The sequence below is a fragment of the Aedes albopictus genome, chromosome 2 (genome assembly GCF_035046485.1).
Source record: "Aedes albopictus strain Foshan chromosome 2, AalbF5, whole genome shotgun sequence".
NCBI classification, from domain to species: Eukaryota; Metazoa; Arthropoda; class Insecta; order Diptera; family Culicidae; genus Aedes; species Aedes albopictus.
The window spans coordinates 207,394,282-207,413,181 of NC_085137.1; the positions used below are offsets into that span (position 1 = coordinate 207,394,282).

Sequence of the window (18,900 nt, forward strand, 5' to 3'; positions counted from 1 at the left end):
CCCATCGTGCTCTCTGCGCTCTAAGGGTATGCGGTATACCGAAATGTTTCGCCAAATACACCTCGAAACGAAATTCCGCGGAATTCCACGGAATTCAACTAGGCGAAATTTATGGTTTTGAATTTCGTTTCGTTTCGCCAAATTCAAAAAATTTCGTCTCTAAAAAAATAATTTTGACGAAATCAAACGGAATTCCGCGGAATGTCTAATAAATTTCGAAAGCAAGTTCATAGTATAAATGTCCATAACATCTATCGGATATCTTGCTAATCTCAAGTTACTGAAAAGAGTTATAAAATCATTTTGAATATCGAGAAACAAACCAGTGCCAGGCTGAAAGTTTCTATAATAAAAACAAAACAAATCTCGTATAAACCTCTTACCTACCATAAGGACATTTTTTGAAAGCCCAAGTAACACACTTGTCACAGAAGAGTCATGGTGGCGCAGGTTATTGTTGCGCAGGAGTCACTGTGACTTACTTCTTAAAAATTAACATTTACTTGCTAGAAATAAGTCATAGTCACTTCTGCGCAACAAAACACCTGTACCACCGTGACTTTTCTGTGACATGTGTGTTATTTGGAAGGATGCTCTCAACGTTAGACCATAAATAATATTTTGATTAATCTTCCTGATGGAACCAAATGTAAAAAAAAAAATCCTCACTTTAGATTCCTGATAAGAATTTTTAGCAGAGTAATGGAGAATAACAGGACTAAATGATATATGATGTGGGATATACTAGCAAAAGTTTTTAGAAAACATGGAAGCTCTCTCAGGAGATACCTGTATAAAATATATTGGAAATCCCAGGACAAATTGATTAAGACACATTCGGTTTGTTCCATGGAAAAGTTTCTGGTTAAACTCTTTTGAAATAGTTTAAATTTCCACTGGAACTGTCTAAAGAGATTCACCATTGAAGCGAGGAATTGACCTCAAATGGAATCACTCAAATAATATCCGCTCAGTACATTATTTTCCCTTTTTAAAGGAATTCGAAATGTTTATTTTTTAGAGTTACCTAATTTAGGAGTTCGTAGCGGTATTCTTAAAGTTTTTCAAGTGTATCTGCAGGAGTTCATGCCGATGTTTGTTGACGAATTTCTTTAAAGACTTTTAGGTATGATTTGAAAATGCCAAAAGGTAAGGTGAGCACGACAAATGATAACTCCACTATGTGCCAGGCCAACTTTTACACTAAGGGAATTCACTAAACAGCTTAAGTTGCTGCGTAGAGTTCAATTTCGTGTTAAGGATCCGCTCAAAAAAGTTCTTGAGTGATTACTGACAGAAACATTCTACAACTGCCTTTTGAGTTATCATTCCTTCAGAACTGCGTGCTGTGATGGAAGAAAAACGGTTTCTTAAGCGATTCAGATAAGCAATTTATCATGCATCAAGATAGGCCGGAAAATTCCTTCTGAACTGCAAACGATCCTTAAACCATAATTCATAACCTTCTGCTATTTGAAACATTCCATGAAATTGCGAATGAAATAATCAAAGATTGCCTTGGTGATCGCGACGTTTAATCAGGATAATCATTAATCAGCAAAAATGTTCAAATAAAATAAATATTTTTTATAGAAATGGCGCATATGAAAAGTTCTATCAGATAAAATTTTCATGGTTGAAAATAAAAAATGTATTTTTTTAATAAATTTTGATGAAAAATGCTCAAAAAATAGATCTTTTACCAGCCCTGGCGAAACCTCTAAATCTAAACGATTTTTTAGAAAATCAAAATGTTTTTCAAAAATGTTTCATATATGTATAATATGCTCATAAATATGTATAATTAAGGGTTGAGCACCTTGACTTTTTGAACATCGATTTTTTTTTTGGGCAGCCTAACACACTGGTTTTACTGGGTATTTTCATAGAAATTCAAGCGTCATTGGAGCAATCTTTTTAGGATATTAATATAATTGTTGAAAATTTCAATATCTGTGGTTTAAAATTCACTTTGCGCGCTAACACAGTCAGCTTTGCACCAATTGAATTGGTGGTTGGTATGCAGTGAGATGTGTACAATATCTAGTCATGTACAAAGTTTCAAGTAAACTGGTCCCCCTGCCCAAATGGTCTAACACTCAAATATGGCAAATGAAGTCTAGGGGATGAGAGTCTTGAGGGAAACACAATTCACGCCATCGTTAGGAAAAAAATGCAAATTTGCACAAAATTGATATAATTGCAGAATTCCGCGAAATTTTTACGAAAATTTCGTTTCGTTTCGAAAAATACCGAGTGAATTCTGATTTCGTATCGTTCTCACGAAACATTTTCCAATTTCGTTTCGTTTCGTATCGCATCGCATTAAAAAATTCACATACCGTTTCGTTTGGTATCGCTTTGAAAAAATCCCATACCGCATACCCTTACTGCGCTCCACGCCTTCTTGTGCCAACCGGATCCGTTGCAAACACCAGCTTTCAAGGGTTGTTGTCCGGCATTCTTACAACATGCTCTGCCCACCGTATCCTTCCGGCTTTGGCCACCTTCTGGATGCTGGGTTCGCCGTAAAGTGCAGCGAGCTCGTGGTTCATCCTTCTCCGCCACACACCGTTCTCCTGCACACCGCCGAAGATCGTTCTTAGCACGCGTCGCTCGAAAACTCCGAGTGCTTGTAGGTCCTCCTCGAGCATGGTCCATGTCTCGTGCCCGTAGAGGATCACCGGTCTTATTAGCGTTTTGTACATGGTGCATTTGGTGCGTGGGTGAATCTTTTTCTAACGCAGTTTCTTCTGGAGCCCGTAGTAGGCCCGACTTCCGCTGATGATGCGCCTCCGAATTTCACGGCTCACGTTGTTGTCAGCCGTCAGTAAGGATCCGAGGTAGACGAATTTCTCCACCACCTCGAAAGTACCCCCGTCTATCGTAACATTACTACCCTGACGGATCCGGTCGTGTTCGGTTCCGCCTACCAGCATGTACTTTGTTTTTGAGGCATTCACCACCAGTCCGACCTTTGCTGCTTCGCGTTTCAGGCGGGTGTACAGTTCTGCTACCGTTCCAAATGTTCTAGCGATAATGTCCATGTCGTCCGCAAAGCACACAAATTGACCGGATTTTGTGAAAATCGTTAATTCCTATAGGTGTTCAAAAATTAAGTTTCTGAAACCTTTCCTTAAAACAGGACCTATGTTTATGTAACGTTTAGTGCTGTGTTGGTATAATCGTCATGTTCACCGCGCCATGTTATTGAGCGTACTTGAACTGATTTAATCAACGAATCATATTTAAATAGATAGAGTTGGTTGTTTAATGGAAACTTTCTTTCTTGTGTTCTTCCAGTACCACCCAATATAGATGATTCGGTTTCCAGTAGTGATGTCATCATACGAGAAGGAGCCAACATAACCCTTCGTTGTAATGCCACCGGAAGTCCACCACCATCGATTAAGTGGAAACGAGACGGTCCATTAAAGATTACCGTGTCTAAAAATATCACAGGTAATTGATACCAATTATGTGATATCAATATCGACTAACTATCGGTTTCGCATTCCGCATTTCTCCGCACAGTAAACGACTGGGAAGGTGAGATCCTGACGCTGGAACGGGTCACACGGCACGACATGGGAGCCTACCTGTGCATCGCCTCCAACGGTGTCCCGCCGAGTGTATCGAAGAGGATCAAAGTCAGTGTCGATTGTGAGTATTGACTCATTGTGTGCGTGTATGAGTGTCTATATTTTATTCAAGAGCACTGGAACGCAATAGCAACTCGATAATTGTATTACATTTTTTATTTTATTTTTTTTTTCTCTCCCATCACTGCACCGAACAGTTCCGCCAATACTGTGGACTTCGCATCAGCTCGTTGGCATTCCCCTGGGCTATAATGTTACACTGGAATGCATTACGGAAGCACACCCTACCTCACTCAACTACTGGACGCGGGAGAATGATCAAATGATACATGAGTCCGCAAAATACAAGTGAGTTTATTTCAATAATTGCATTTGTTCTTTTGATCAGTTTACCACTGCAAACACCTTAGGCATCTTTTGTTTTATGAGTATTCGAGTATGTAGATTGATTTTCTATAAGTACGGTATTCTATTGGTTTGCTGATGTTTTTTTGTCGAGTGGTAATTGCTGATAGCAAAATTAGGAATTCATTAAAACAATGAGTTACAATTTTCAGAATAATTATATCCACTTCACAGTACAGTGTTTGTGACAGATAAGTTTCTCTAAGACTTTTCCATAGTTCTTGTTCTCATTAGGCTTGAACAGTGAAGAGAATTGTCAGACAAAAGAGGCACAAAACAAGCAACAAAGAAGACGCGGCAATTACTCTTTATCCCAACTGGTAAAAGATAATGACATGATCTCGAAAATTTTTGTTGCAGACAAAACGGAAGCTGAATTTGTTGCGTACTTTTCAACTCGTGAATAATCAATATTTACCAACCCAAAATCGAATCTTTTTGATGATACATCTTCAGCAGCGTTGCAGTGTTTACCGACTCGAAATTACCGCTGGAAAATCACAATGCAAGCCTTAAAATCTCTAAACTCGGGGTGCACGATCTTTGTCCCATTCTGTTCAAGTTGGGACAAGCCTATGTCGCATTAGGTAGAATGTCACAACAAATTCAGGTTGCGACATTGTCTTTATTGTTGCGCGATGGTTGAATTTTGATTCACTGGGCTTGAAAATATTATTTACATGTCGGTATACATGTTTGCTTTATGGGGTTTGCGAAGAAGTCGGCATTCACTAATTACATGAACATTTGTATCCGCCTATTTTTTTAATCTCAAGGACAAGAACTTGCAACACACAAACACCATGCTTCCAATACAATGATATCACACACAAAGTACTTAATTCTCTCCACTTTCCATTTGCCCCCCTCAACAGGACTGAATCCATTCCTGGGACACCTTCGTACAAAGCGGTGATGCGATTGCACATCAGCGAGGTGCAGCAATCCGACTACGGTATCTACAAGTGCATAGCCAAGAACCCACGAGGAGAAGCCGACGGGACAATCAGATTATACTGTAAGTACAACTGCTCCGAGATCAACCGACACACAACTGCTCCTACTGAATGAATGCATTTGCTTTTGTCAACATCATTATTGCCCGCCCCCCTTGAACTTCGTCGATACAGTCAATGTGTGTAGGGAACTTGGTAGAGGTAACAGAGGAAGATGCTGCTGACTCTGCTACTCCGTTGCAAATAAACAGACACCCGCACAAAGTCACCGAGCAACAAGTGTTGTCGTTTGTGCAAATCGATGTTGAATAAACAACACTTGTTCTCACCCTGTGCCAGGCAACAGGATAATTCTGGTGGGAAGCTAATGCCATTCTGGGGATGACAATCATGGAACAAACATTTGTAGTCTGCAGTGGATGGCGATGTCGTCCGATATCGACCTGTGGAAAATGTTTGTTATGTACCGTGGACAAACAAGAACTTGGATTTGCTTGACAAATTGTAGATTGAATGGCCAATAATGATCACCAATTGAATTGAAAAAGTCATTGTTAATCTGTTATTAATAGAGTGATTTTGGGTATTATCGGCAGGCTTGTTCTCTTCGTCATGAGGGGTTTGTGTCGGTTGTGACTGAAACTTCCCAAGTAACATTTTAATGGTCAATAAGTTTTGTAGGGGTTTTTAAAACCGTCATAAAACCTAATACCTTTCATTTTGGTTTTATGATGATTCTAACAACCTCTTCCAGTCAATTTAACTAAAAAATATTACTTGGGTTGTTCCTGAGTTTGGTTGGGATTTGTGCGTAGTCCATAAACTACGGGCACTCATTTTCAACTTTCTCAAACCCATATCCCCCCCCCCCTCGAAGACACCATGCACAATTTTCGAAATTTCCAGGACTTCTTCAGCCAGCGTGTTATCGGCCGTCCACGAGCTCGTCAACCTCCTCCTGGATGCATGCTGAATATTGTTTTCGCAATTCTTTCTTGCAACATTGGCACTATGTATCCAACCCACTGAAGTCTACCGTATTTCATTCATTTCACATGTATTCTCACATGACTTGGCCTGCCTCGCTTCAACTTTGCGTTCTTTGAGCACTTCCACAGTTATTAATTGAAGGGCTTTCTTTGCCTGCCATTGCATGAATTTGTATATTGTGAGGCAAGCACAATGAAACACTATGCCCATGGCATTAACCACTAGGCTAACTGGAGATCAGTACTTTGCGCAAAAACATAGAAATCTTTTCGGTCTATCTCCCATATCGTTGACGCTTCGTTCCCATACTTATTTTCGGTCCTGTGCACTCATGGTGCTACAGAGGGCCGAATTGAAAGATATCCAAACGGGGCGGCATCGCCTATCTTGAAATGGTGTATTTAAAAAGTTCCGTTACGGTGATCACTGTATTTTAAAAAATAGTTGACCGATTTTCAATATTTTTTTCTTTATTTTTTTCTATTTGACATTTGAATGGCTCACTTTAACAAAATTTATATTTTACTATAAAAATCCATGTTAAAGGAAAAAATTCGGAGTTTTTGGTGTAAAAAGTTTAAACGAAGTATTTTTTAATCCAATTATGCGTTTTGCCTTTCTCGTACACTAAGTGTACTGGAAAGGCTATATGTTCACTCCAAAAATGACTTTTTGATAGAACGCTCCGAGGGTCGAGTCACGTATACCAATCAACTCAGCTCGACGAATTGAGGTGATGTCTGTGTGTGTGTATGTATGTGTGTGTGTGTGTGTGTGTGTGTGTGTGTGTGTGTGTGTGTGTGTGTGTGTGTGTGTGTGTGTGTGTGTGTGTGTGTGTGTGTGTATGTGTGTGTGTGAGTATGTGTGTGTACAAAATAAACTCACATCATTTTTTGGCAGTAAACCTCAACTGATTTTAATGACCGACGGTTCATTCGACGCGGAATCTGGTCCCATCGTTTCCTATTGAAAATGGTTCAGATCGGTTCAGCCGTTCCGGAGTTATGGCCATTTAGGTGTTCCGGACCAGTACCCCAGGAAGGGGCCAGATATGAAAATGCTACAAAACCATGCATGCGACATATCAGACCGCGGCTTTTTCGATAACCTCACGAACGGTAAGCAGGAAAATGCTCTCAATCCATATCTGAACCAGTAGTATTCCGGAATCGGTTCCGGATGTCCCGCCGGAAGTGGCAAAATATAAAAGTGAGCCAAATCCATGCATGAGACACATCAAATAGCGGCTTTTTCGATAACCTGATAAACAGTGAGCAGGAAAATAGCCTTTGACCCAGCAGAGACTACCGGTAGTGTTCCGGAACCGGATCCGGCTGCCCCGCTGGAAGTGGCCAAATATAAAATTGAACCAAACCCACGCATACGACACATCAAATCGCGTCTGTTTAGATAACCTGATGAACGGTTAGCAATAAAATGGAATCAGACTATATTTGGGAAAACCAGCAGTATTCCGAAACCGGTTCCGTGTGTCCCACCGGAAGTGGTCAAATGTAGATGGGAACCAAACCCATGCATGCGACACATTAAATAGCAGCTTTTTCGATAACCTGATGAACAGTGAGCGGGAAAATAGCCTTTAACCCAGCAGAGACTACCGGTAGTGTTCCGGAACCGGCTCCGAATGTCCCGCTGGAAGTGGTCAAATATAAAAGTGAACCAAACCCATGCATGCGACACATCAAATCGCGGCTCTTTAGATAACCTGATGAAGGGTGAGCAATAAAATAGAATCAGACTGTATTTTGGAAAACCAGTAGTATTCTGAAACCGGTTCCGTGTGTCCCGTCGGAAGTGGTCAAATGTAGATAGGAAACAAACCCATACATACGACACATTAAATAGCAGCTTTTTCGATAACCTGAAGAACGGTAAGCAAGAAAATAGCCTTTAATCACAGCAGAGACTACCGGTAGTATTCCGGAACCGGCTCAGGATGTCCCGCCAGAAGTGATCAAACATAAATGTGAACCAAACTCTTGAACAAACCCATGCATGCGACACATAAAATAGCGGCTTTTTCGATAACCTGGTGAACAGTAAGTAGGAAAATAGCCTTAAATCTCAGCAGAGACTACCGGTAGTGCTCTAGAACCAGTTCCGGATGTCCCGCTGGAAATGGTCAAATGTAAAAGTGAACCAAATCCATGCATGCGACACATCAAACCACGGCTTTTTCGATAACCTGATGAACGGTTTACAAGAAAATAGTCTCAGATCACATTAGAGTCTACCGGTAGAACTCGTTTTCAAAATGACCAAAATGTAAAATGAATCAAATCCATGCATGCATATCAATTTTCGGCTATTCAGAAAACCTGTTGAACAGTTAGCAATAAACTAGTCTCAGACCATATTTGAGACAATAGGTACAGTCTTGGAACCAGTTCCGGGTATCTCACAGGAAGTGATAAAACAGTGAAAATAATCAATGCAAGCGATAAATATGTGTAAGAGAACAAAATCTTGACAAAACTGATTCTCATCAAATCACACCTTCTCATATTCCTGAGGTGCAAATATACACTAGAATGGGAGTTGCATGAGAAAATCGAAATTTAATCGCATCAACCTCGAGCAAAGTTTTTCAATCTCCTTTTTGCGTCTATAATTGCTGCGCAAAATTTTGATCCAACTGATTGCTCCTCGCGCTCTGTTATATGATTCTAATTTGAATTGGATTCAGTACGAAAAATTTCACTTGCTTTCATTTTTTGGTCAAATTTTTTGAATCTAGTAACCAATGATAATAAAGTACCGTCGTGCGGGATTACTTTTGAAATGCGGGGCTACTTTGGACACTTTCGAATATGGATTTTTTGAATTCGAAATATAGTTCAAATCTGTTTGATGTCTTTGGGACTATTACGAAGCAATAGTTTTTCCTCCAATTGGTTGAAATTATTTTTCAAACAGACCGTTTATTGCTTGGCAGGACGCGAAAACACATCGAATAAATCAATAAAATATACATAACGTATTAGAACATTTGGTCTGTAAGCATTGTTTCTACAGTTCATAAATTTCAAAGGGTTGATCAATTAATTCAAAATATATCAACGTAGCATATACAATCGAATATTTGTATCGTTATACATTATGAATGACTATTTCACCAAAATAAAAGATTGATGGTCCTTTTTTTCAGGCTATTTATATAGCAATATCACGCTGATTATAATACCAAAGGTAGCACGGAACCATCTTCAAACGCATAAATTTATTGAAATTATGTCTGATATAGTATACTACAGTATTGGTACAAAGTAGTTTTCTAAATAAACCTGGAATTTGAAATGCAATTTTGTTTTAGATAAAAATGTCCAAAGTAGCCCCCATCTGGTTCTATATGAGATGTGTCCGATTGGTGTATGAACAACTTTTTTGTTTATTGATGAATTTAGTTCAAATTTTGCATACATCCTACATACATACTCACAATTATTATGTGTAAAAATTGTGGAAATCCATTCACTACTCTGGGAGTTATAATGTCATAAAGTTTAAAAATCATGAAAAAGTGTAAAAAGAAGCCCCGCACGACGGTATAGCCTGAAATGTGCCGAAAAAAGATTATCGAAGACTGTAAAGTGATTTTTGGTTGTGAAATAAATTATATTTAAGCTTGTTATTATTGTCTTGGTATTGATGGGTCTCCAGTAATATTAAAGGTGGTCACGCAGTCAACTAAGAGGCCTGATATTTTTCATCTCTACCTAAACATTGAACATAACATCGGAAATATGTGACATCAGTAAGTTTCCCAACTCGACGAATTCTTGCTTTTATAAATAAAGTATTCACAGCATTCACGATGCTTGCGTCGACGGAAAGATCATGAGTACATTTTTGACGAGAAAGGCACTATCACCACTAGGTGGATCAATCCGGGTTTTTTAATGAAAAACTGAACCGTTCAGTATCTCGAGATTTCAAATTCGAAAAAAATAGAAAAAAAATATGCTGTAACTTTGGTTCTAGTGTTCCAATCTTTATGAAATGCGGAATGTGTGTTCTCTAGCTATCATAGTTTCAGATTATGCAATAAAAAAGTTTAATTCCCGCAAAGTATGTAACGCCTTCAGAAAGAATTATTAGAGGGTTTCGTGGTGTATTTTCTAGAGAAATCTCGGAAGAAAACACCCCAAGTGTTTTTTTTTCTTTTTATTTATGTGTATTTTAACATAACGCTAATTTTACACTTCAGGGGTGAATTCCTGAAAGATTTCCCAGTCAAGCAGTGATCGTATAAGATGTTGCATAGGATGTTAAAGTGGAGGTGATATGCGTACATTTTACATGCGCCTAAATGGAGGCATGCACGCATATGGCCTCCAATTTATCATCTTATGCAACATCATATATGTACGATTACTGGTTGTCTGCGTTCCTGGTGAAATGTTGGGAAGCGCTTCTAGCATACAAGTACTTATGTTGCGGACACTGGCAGCACTGGCTCGAATGCCCCTTGTTCATCATCAGCTACTGCAGGCTCTACGAGCCTGACAGCGATTGTCAAACAACACTGAATAGAGCTCAGCTGTCAGCACAATTTATGAACTAAAGTGAACTACACGTTTTTTCCCGAGTTTTTTCCTTAAATTAAATAAATATTGTAAATTTTTGTTGGATTGTTCGAATTACAGTTGGATACCTTAACGTAAGTCTGAATTTCTCTGTATAATTAATAAAACTAATGAAATACAATTTTCAGCTTGAAAAAGGCAAAACTGGCTTTTTTATAAGGCGGATCCGAAACTACATCGAACCAACAAATTTCAAGGTTAAGCCCACAATCGGATTAACCATTCGCGATGCCCGAAACGGATCGCAATGACTGCAAAGTCTGCAAGCAGTCCAACAGCCTGGACAATATGGTCCAATGCTCGACTTGTATGGAATGGATCCATTTTGGATGTGCGGGAGTGGATGATAGCGTCCGGAGAGTGAGGAACTGGAAATGCGAGACATGCAAGTCATCGATTGCCGATCAGCCTCCACCGTCAATCCTTCCCCTAACCACAACCGTAGGAATTCCTTCAACATCACCGTTATCAATTGTGACCACTGGGCTGGCCAATGTGGCAAACTCTCCGAAGCATCGGCAGCATCGGCAACTCTCATCGGCAGCAGTTCTTCCCAATTCTCCGAGAAAACGAAAGCTGCTCTACGACAGCTGCAAGAGCAGCAGGCCATTCTGGAACAAGAGATGGAGGCGCAACACATGCTGGAGTTGGCAAGAAAGAAGCAGCATCTGGAGTCGGCAATTTCGGAGGTGAGAGGTCAGATTCTGTAGAGCGGAGAGGCGGATATACCAACAATGACCACGATCGTGGAAGATTCTGGAGTAGGACGAGTAGAAGAATGGATGAAGAGGGTGGACAATCAGCTCACGAACCTGTCGCTAATACAGCCAGCTGTGTCGGAGGTCTGTGCATCGGCGGCCACCCCGTCCAATTCAACGTCAACGCCCATTTCCAGATCGGTCGTCGTAAACAGCTCGGCATCTTACGCCCCCGTCACGGTTCCCGCGCAACCGCATATGGCCCAAATAGCTTCGATAACGATATCAGCAATACCGTCCGTGTCATGCGTGATACCACCAGCAGTGGTGTCATATAGCTCCGTGCCATCCGTCTCTTTGTCGGCACCGGGGCTCGAGCGATATGTGAGCCAAGGAGCGGTTCCGAGAAGTCGAGTTATGACGTCACTTTCGTTGTCAGCGATGAGCATACCACCGGCTCCAATCCCAGCGTGCAGTACGGTTCCGATGATGACACAGCCCCAACAATATCATGGAGCAACGATGAGCGCAGTATCAACAAGCGCCACGATGCCCCCGCTTTTATCGATATACCAACCACCAAGTCAAATGTTCGGCATCCCGTCGATCCAAAGCCAACCGTATGTTCCTGTCCAGCTACCTCTCCCGGGCCAGGCATCAATACCCGGTCAGCAACCTCTCTCAGGACAGCCCTATCTCCAAGATCAACCGGCACTCGCCGGACAGCCCGGCGCCTTCGCGTACCCGTATGCTCCAGTGGGACCTACACATCAGCAACTATTGGCTCGACAGGTAATGCCGAAGGATTTGCCACCGTTCAGAGGCGACCCGGAGGATTGGCCTCTGTTCTACAGCGCCTACATCAACTCCACCACGGCATGTGGCTACACCGATGTCGAAAATCTGGCGCGACTGCAGCGGGCACTACAAGGTAAGGCGTACGACGCAGTCAAAAGTCGGCTGCTTCTACCGGCATGTGTACCTCAGGTGTTGTCCACTTTGTATATGCTTTTCGGACGCCCTGAGCTTATTATCCATAATTTGCTAAATAAAGTAAGGGAGGTACCGGCTCCTAGGCCAGATAGGTTAGAAACATTAATTTCCTTCGGGATGGCTGTGCAGAATCTCTGCGACCATCTAGAGGCTGCGGGTCAAGTGGCACATTTGTGCAATCCAGTGTTACTCCAAGAGCTGGTCGAGAAAGTTCCGGGACAGTTGCGCCTGGACTGGGCGCTGTACAAGCGGCATTTTCCAGCAGTGGACCTCCGTACGTTCTCGGCATACCTGTCTACACTCGTCGTAGCCGCTTCGGATGTCACGGTGATTTCGGATACCAAACTTCCGAGGTCGACCTGAAGTGAAAGCAGAAACGACAGGCCAAAGAAAGATATTTCCTCAACGCTCATTCGACGGAGGAAACAGCGAAGAAATCCCATTCGTTGAAACAGGAGTCATCTTCATCGGTCTTGTGCCTAGCATGCCAAGACCCGCAGCACAAGGTAAAGGACTGCGCGATCTACAAGAAGATGGATCCGGAACGTCGTTGGAAGGTCGCGCAAGACAATCATCTTTGCCGTACGTGTTTGGGAAAGCACGGTCGCAGACTGTGTAAAATGCAATCCAGCTGTGGCACAGAGGGATGTTCGATGCGCCATCATCCTCTTCTACACGCAGTTCTTCATAAGCAAAACAAGGTGGCCAACGAAGAAGCGAAAGAAACAGAGACGACAAAGCAACCAAGTGAACGGGTAAACGCACACCACTCCACGATGCAGTCTGCTCTATTTAAGTATCTTCCGGTGCGCCTGTACTGGAAGGGAAGGTCGGTGCAAACCTTTGCGTTTCTGGACGATGGTTCGTCTATGACACTGGTAGAGAATTGGGTGGTTGAGCAACTTGGAATCGACGACGGGGAAGATCTTCCGCTTTGCCTATCCTGGACGAATAACGTTACACGGCATGAACCAAAATCTCAACGAATCCTGATCGAGATCAGCGAGGCCACGCATAGTTCGAGGTATGCCTTGAATGACACTCGTACGGTGAGGAACCTCAGTCTACCAGAACAGTCCTTGAACTACGAGGAGCTAGCTAAGCAGCATGCTCACCTACAAGGACTCCCTATCCAGAGTTATCGCTCAGTTTCGGCCGGAATCCTCATAGGTTCCAACAACGCTAGCCTGATTGCAGCGCTGAAGATACGTGAGGGTCAACTAGGCGACCCCATCGCCAGCAAAACACGGTTGGGATGGACAATCTCAGGAATAGCGGCTGGCGCCAGCCCATCGGCTAATGCTAGTTTCCACATCTGCGAATGTAAGAAGGACGGGGAGTTGGACGACCTGGTCAAGGACTTCTTTTCTGTCGAGAGCGTGGGAGTAGCAGATGTCCAGCGCCCAGAATGAAGATAAGCGAGCGCGGTCAATATTGGAGCGGACGACTCGGCGCGTAACGAAGGGGTTTGAAACGGGGCTTTTGTGGCGTTACGACCACTTCAAATTTCCTGATAGCTTCGCCATGGCTAAACGGAGATTGGAATGTTTCGAACGGCGCATGAATGCAGATCCAGAACTTCAGGACAGCGTACAACGGCAAATCAGCGAATATCAGGAGAGCGGGTACATACATCTAGCTACATCAGAAGAACTGAAATCAGCCGATCCAGCAAGAGTGTGGTACCTGCCGCTAGGGGCAGTTCGCAACCCCAAGAAGCCGGGCAAGATACGTCTCGTCTGGGACGCTGCGGCGACTGTCAAAGGAGTCTCCTTCAATAGTATGCTCTTAAAGGACCCTGATCTCCTAACGCCGTTGCTGCAAGTGCTATTCGGCTTCCGTGAACGCAAAGTTGCGATCTGTGGTGATTTGAAACAAATGTTTCACCAGTTTCGCATTTTGCCCGAGGATACGCAATCACAGAGGTTTTTGTATCGCAAGGATCCCACGCAGCCCATCCAAGTTTTCATCATGGACGTAGGGACCTTCGGGTCTACATGTTCGCCATGTCAGGCCCAGCACATCAAAAACGTGAATGCCGAGGAGTACAGGAAGACCTTCCCTAGAACAGCTTCAGCGATCGTGTTGAAGCACTACGTCGATGACTATTTGGACAGCTTCGACAGTGAGGAAGAAGCCATCGAAGTCGCGCTGGAGGTGAAACAAGTTCACGCTAACGGAGGTTTCACTATCAGAAACTGGCTCTCTAGTTCTGCCACCGTTCTTCGACGGGTCGGGGACCCTGGCTTGCAGGATTCGAAGCAGATTGAGGCCACCAAAGAGAAGATGGTTGAGCGAGTTCTTGGGATGTCCTGGGTACCAAGCGATGACCAGTTTACGTTCGTGGTGGACGCAAGCGTAGGTGACGTGATGCCAACAAAACGCAACCTGCTACGATGCGTCATGAGCATCTTCGATCCTCTGGGACTGATGTCCCACTTCCTGATTCATGGACGGGTCATTATCCAGAATGTTTGGAGGATGCAGACAGGCTGGGACGAGGTAGTTTCTGCAGAAATTCAAACACAATGGCAGCGCTGGGTAGCGGAGTTTGCAGAACTGTCGAAAATTCGTATTCACCGCTCATATTTTCCTGGATTTTCTACGATGAACATCGGTGAGCTTCAACTCCATATTTTTACCGATGCAAGCGAGGACGCGTACGCTGCCGTAGCATATCTTCGGGCGGAGATTAATAACCAAGTCTACAGTGCTCTCGTGATGGCTAAGGCTAAGGTGGCGCCACTAAAGGCTCTATCTATCCCGCGGTTGGAACTCCAAGGTGCTCTACTGGGCGCTAGGATGCTGCGGACCATTATCGAAACCCATTCGTTACCCATTGCTCGACGAGTGTTGTGGACGGATTCGGAGACGGTGCTCGCCTGGATACGGTCTGACCATAGACGCTACCGTCAGTTTGTAGCCTGCAGAGTGGGTGAAATAGTGTCAAAAACGAATCCAGAAGACTGGCGATGGATACCCTCGAAGCAAAACGTGGCCGATGAAGCGACTAAATGGGGAAAGGGTCCCTGCCTCAGCGCTGAGTCCCGATGGGTTCAAGGACCGGATTTCCTGCGATATTCTGAAGCAGAATGGCCGAAGAAGATGAAGGTGGAGTCTGCGGAAACTACAGAAGAACTTCGCGCTTGTTTGGTTCATCGGGAAATTGTGATCGACCAGGTGATAGACTTCAGTCGATATTCCAAGTGGGAACGCTTGGTAAGGGCCTTGGCGTACGTGATCCGATTCATCGATAATGGAAAAAATCCTAGACTGGATCAACCGAAGAAAACTGGTCGCCTGTTGCAGGACGAAATTCAGCGTTCTGAAGTAGCTCTTTGGCGTATGGTGCAAGCCTCAGCCTATCCTGAGGAAGTGGCCGTGCTTCTCAGCAAGGACCAGACGAAGACGATTGACAAGTCAAGCGAGATCTACAAGCTTCTCCTGGAAGATAGGGATTCTAGTATAGGAGAAATTTCTGGAGAAATCCCTTGAAGAAGGCCTGAAGAAATTCACAGACAAATTTCTAGAGGAATCCTTGGAGGAATTTCTGGACGAATAATTCCTCCAGGAATTCCAGGAATTCAGAAGATTTTTTTGGAGAAATTCCTGGAGGAATTCCTTGAGAAACCGCTAGAGGACTTTTAGGAGGAATCCCTGAACGAATTTCTGAAGGAATACCTGGAAGATTTCCTGGAGGCATCCTTGGAGAAGTTTCTAGACGAATGCCAGAAGCAATCAATGGATGAATTCCTAGAGAAATCACTAAAGCAGTTCCTGGATGAATCCATGGATTAATTTCTAAAGGAATTCCTGAAGGAATACCCGCAGGAAGCCCTGGAGGAATCCTTGGAGGAATCCCTGGAGGAATTGGAAGAGAAATTCCTGGAGAATTTCCTAGATGAATTCCTGGAGCAAACCCTGGAAGAAATCATGAAAGAATCCCTGGACGAATTCCTAGAAGAAATTTCTGAAAAGCTTCTTAGAGAAATTCCTAGACGAATTCTCAGAAGCATTTCTGGATGAATTCCAGGAGAAATTTCTGGAGGAATCATTGGAGGGATTCATGAAGGAATCTCAGGAAGAATCCTTAGAGGAATCTGGAAGAAATTCCTGAAGGAATTCTTGATGAAATTTCTGAAAAAATCCCTGGAGGAATCTCTGGAGGAATCCTTGAAGGAGAAATTAATGGATAAATTCCAAGACGAATCCCTGGAAGATTTCCCGGAGGAATCCCTTGCAAATTCCTGATGAAATTCCTGAAATGATTTCTGGAAGAATCGCTGCAGGATTTCCTGAAGAAATTTGATTGATTTGTCTTTATTTAAGAGACTTCCAGCCCTTGGCCGTGGAGAAATTATTGAAGTAATTCCTGGAGGAATTCCTGAAGAAATATCTGGGGTAATGTCTAAAATCTTGGAGGAATTCCCGGAGGAATTTCGTGGAGAACTCCTGGAGAAATTCCTAGAGGAATACCTGGATAAATTTCTGAACGAATTCCTGGAGGTATTCCTGGAGGTATTTCTGAAGGAATTCCTGTAGGAATTTCCGAAGAAATTACTGGGGTAATTCCTGGTGGAATTCTTGAAGGTATTCGTGGAGGAACCCCTGTTTGAAATCCTGGAGGATCCCTGGAGGAATTCCTATAAAAATCCCTGGAGGAACTCGTGGAGGAATGCCTAAACAAATATCTGGACGAATTCCTAGAGCATACCCTAGAGGATTTCCTAGAGAAATCCCTGAAGGAATTCCTGGAGAAACCCCTGGAGAAATTCCTGGAGATATTTCTCCTGAAATGTCTAAAGAAATCCCGACTAGAAAAATATATCAAGTTTATAACACATTGTGTTGTGATGATATAAAATTTTTCTATAACTTATTTTGTTATAAACTAGATGCAGGATGATGTTAAAATAACTAAAACTGCAACAAAAAGTACACCGTTCTAATCAAAATAATAACATATTTTGTTATAATCAGAACAAAATTATAACACAATATGATATAAATTTCAGTTTCAAGAAAACTAGTTTCTATCATATTTTGATACAATTGTGTAAAATTATTTCACAATGAGTTATTGAACAACATATATAACATAATATGATACAATTCAGTTATAATATTTTTAAACACCAATGATGTGAAACATGATTATATGACAATGAGTTATACATATCAAGGTTTGTTATAATTATGTTATGTTTTAGTTAGAATCTTCTAGTCGGGATCTCTATAGAAATTGCTTGATTAATCTCTACAGGAATTCCTAGAGGAATCCCTGCATGCTGCATAAATTCCATGAGGAATCCCTACATAGAGAAAATTCCTGGAGGATCCCTTGAGTACTCTCGGGAGGAATCTCTGAAGGTATTTCCGGAGGTATCTCTAGAGGGATAATTGGAAAAAATACTGCACTGGAGGAATTCCTAGAGGAATTCCTGAACGAATCCGTAAAAGAATTTTTAGAGGAATTTCAAGAGGAAGGAATATTTGGAGGAATCCATTGAAGATTTCCTGGAGGAATCACTCATTTTACAAGCACCTTCACGACGTATGGGTTCAGCAAGATGCTGACTAACATTTGGATAATTTTCAGGCACAACCTTTGTTCGGGTTTTGTTCACACAAATTTGGAGAAACTATAAAGCATAGTGTTGTGTACCAACTGAATTTTTTGCTGTTAAATCGTTTTATAACTATATAATAAAGCTGTTATTCAGCTTTAGCAAAAATGATAAAAAAATTTAAAACAAAATGCAAAATTTTTCAATTCCCACGAGAGTTTATGAGTGGAACTTAATGATGTGAACAAATATTGTGAAATAATAACTACACATAAATTTACGTAAATTCAGATTAGAACTCGAGACCCGTCGATTGCCAGCCGCATGCCTTCCTATCTGCTCCATCCTAGAGATGATGAATTGCAGTGCTCAAATCAAAACATAAACTTCCCGTGGTTTAATAATGATCAGACCTCGATTCCTATTCAGCAGTGGTGAATTAGCACAACATATGGTTAACGACAGAACAACATATTAATTCAGCTGTTGTTCAGTAAAAACACGTGTTTTTCATCATGTACTCTGAGTCGAAGTATGATGAAACGAAAGCGCTTATTTGACTTGTGAAAAACGCATTATACAGATACATGTCCTAATTTTTACATGAACTTAACAAGAAGCAGAAAAAAAGTATTGTTAATCTATGTTGTAAAGGAATTACTGCAAGTCGAATAAAAATCTTATTAAACGCTTGAAAGGTGTTTTTAATTTTCATTGTTGAACATTGGCTACTTTTTCAATTGAAAGAGCAGTAATTTTTGTTCAGCTATAATTACTTTTATAAAGCAACAATTCAGCATGCATGCTTGTTTGCGGCTGGCGATTGTTAGTTGGGTGCTGAAGAAATCGAAGGAGTAATTCCTGAGGGAATTCCAGGAGAAGTCTCTAAAGAAATCCCAGGAGGAAATACTAAATAAATCGTTGTACAGTAGACGTTCTGTCGGTGCAAACGGTTTAACTGCAATGCTTTTTAACTGCAAGTCCGGTAAGTGCAACCAATTTGCAATTATCGCACCGCTATCCGTCAAAACGGTGCACCATGTTAGCCCAAATGAACAGTCGAATGAATTTTGCGTTCATTT

The 18,900-nt window shown here is 42.1% G+C and overlaps 1 protein-coding gene across 1 annotated transcript in view; it reads left to right on the plus strand.

The window, feature by feature from the left end:
* The window catches only part of LOC115265005 (neurotrimin), a 370,539-nt gene that overhangs the window by 303,258 nt on the left and 48,381 nt on the right, over window positions 1-18,900 (plus strand). The window contains exons 4-7 of the mRNA XM_062851040.1: window positions 3,304-3,462; window positions 3,535-3,663; window positions 3,800-3,950; window positions 4,883-5,025. Of these exons, the coding sequence (XP_062707024.1) occupies window positions 3,304-3,462; window positions 3,535-3,663; window positions 3,800-3,950; window positions 4,883-5,025 (582 nt within the window). The remainder of the gene's footprint in view (window positions 1-3,303; window positions 3,463-3,534; window positions 3,664-3,799; window positions 3,951-4,882; window positions 5,026-18,900) is intronic.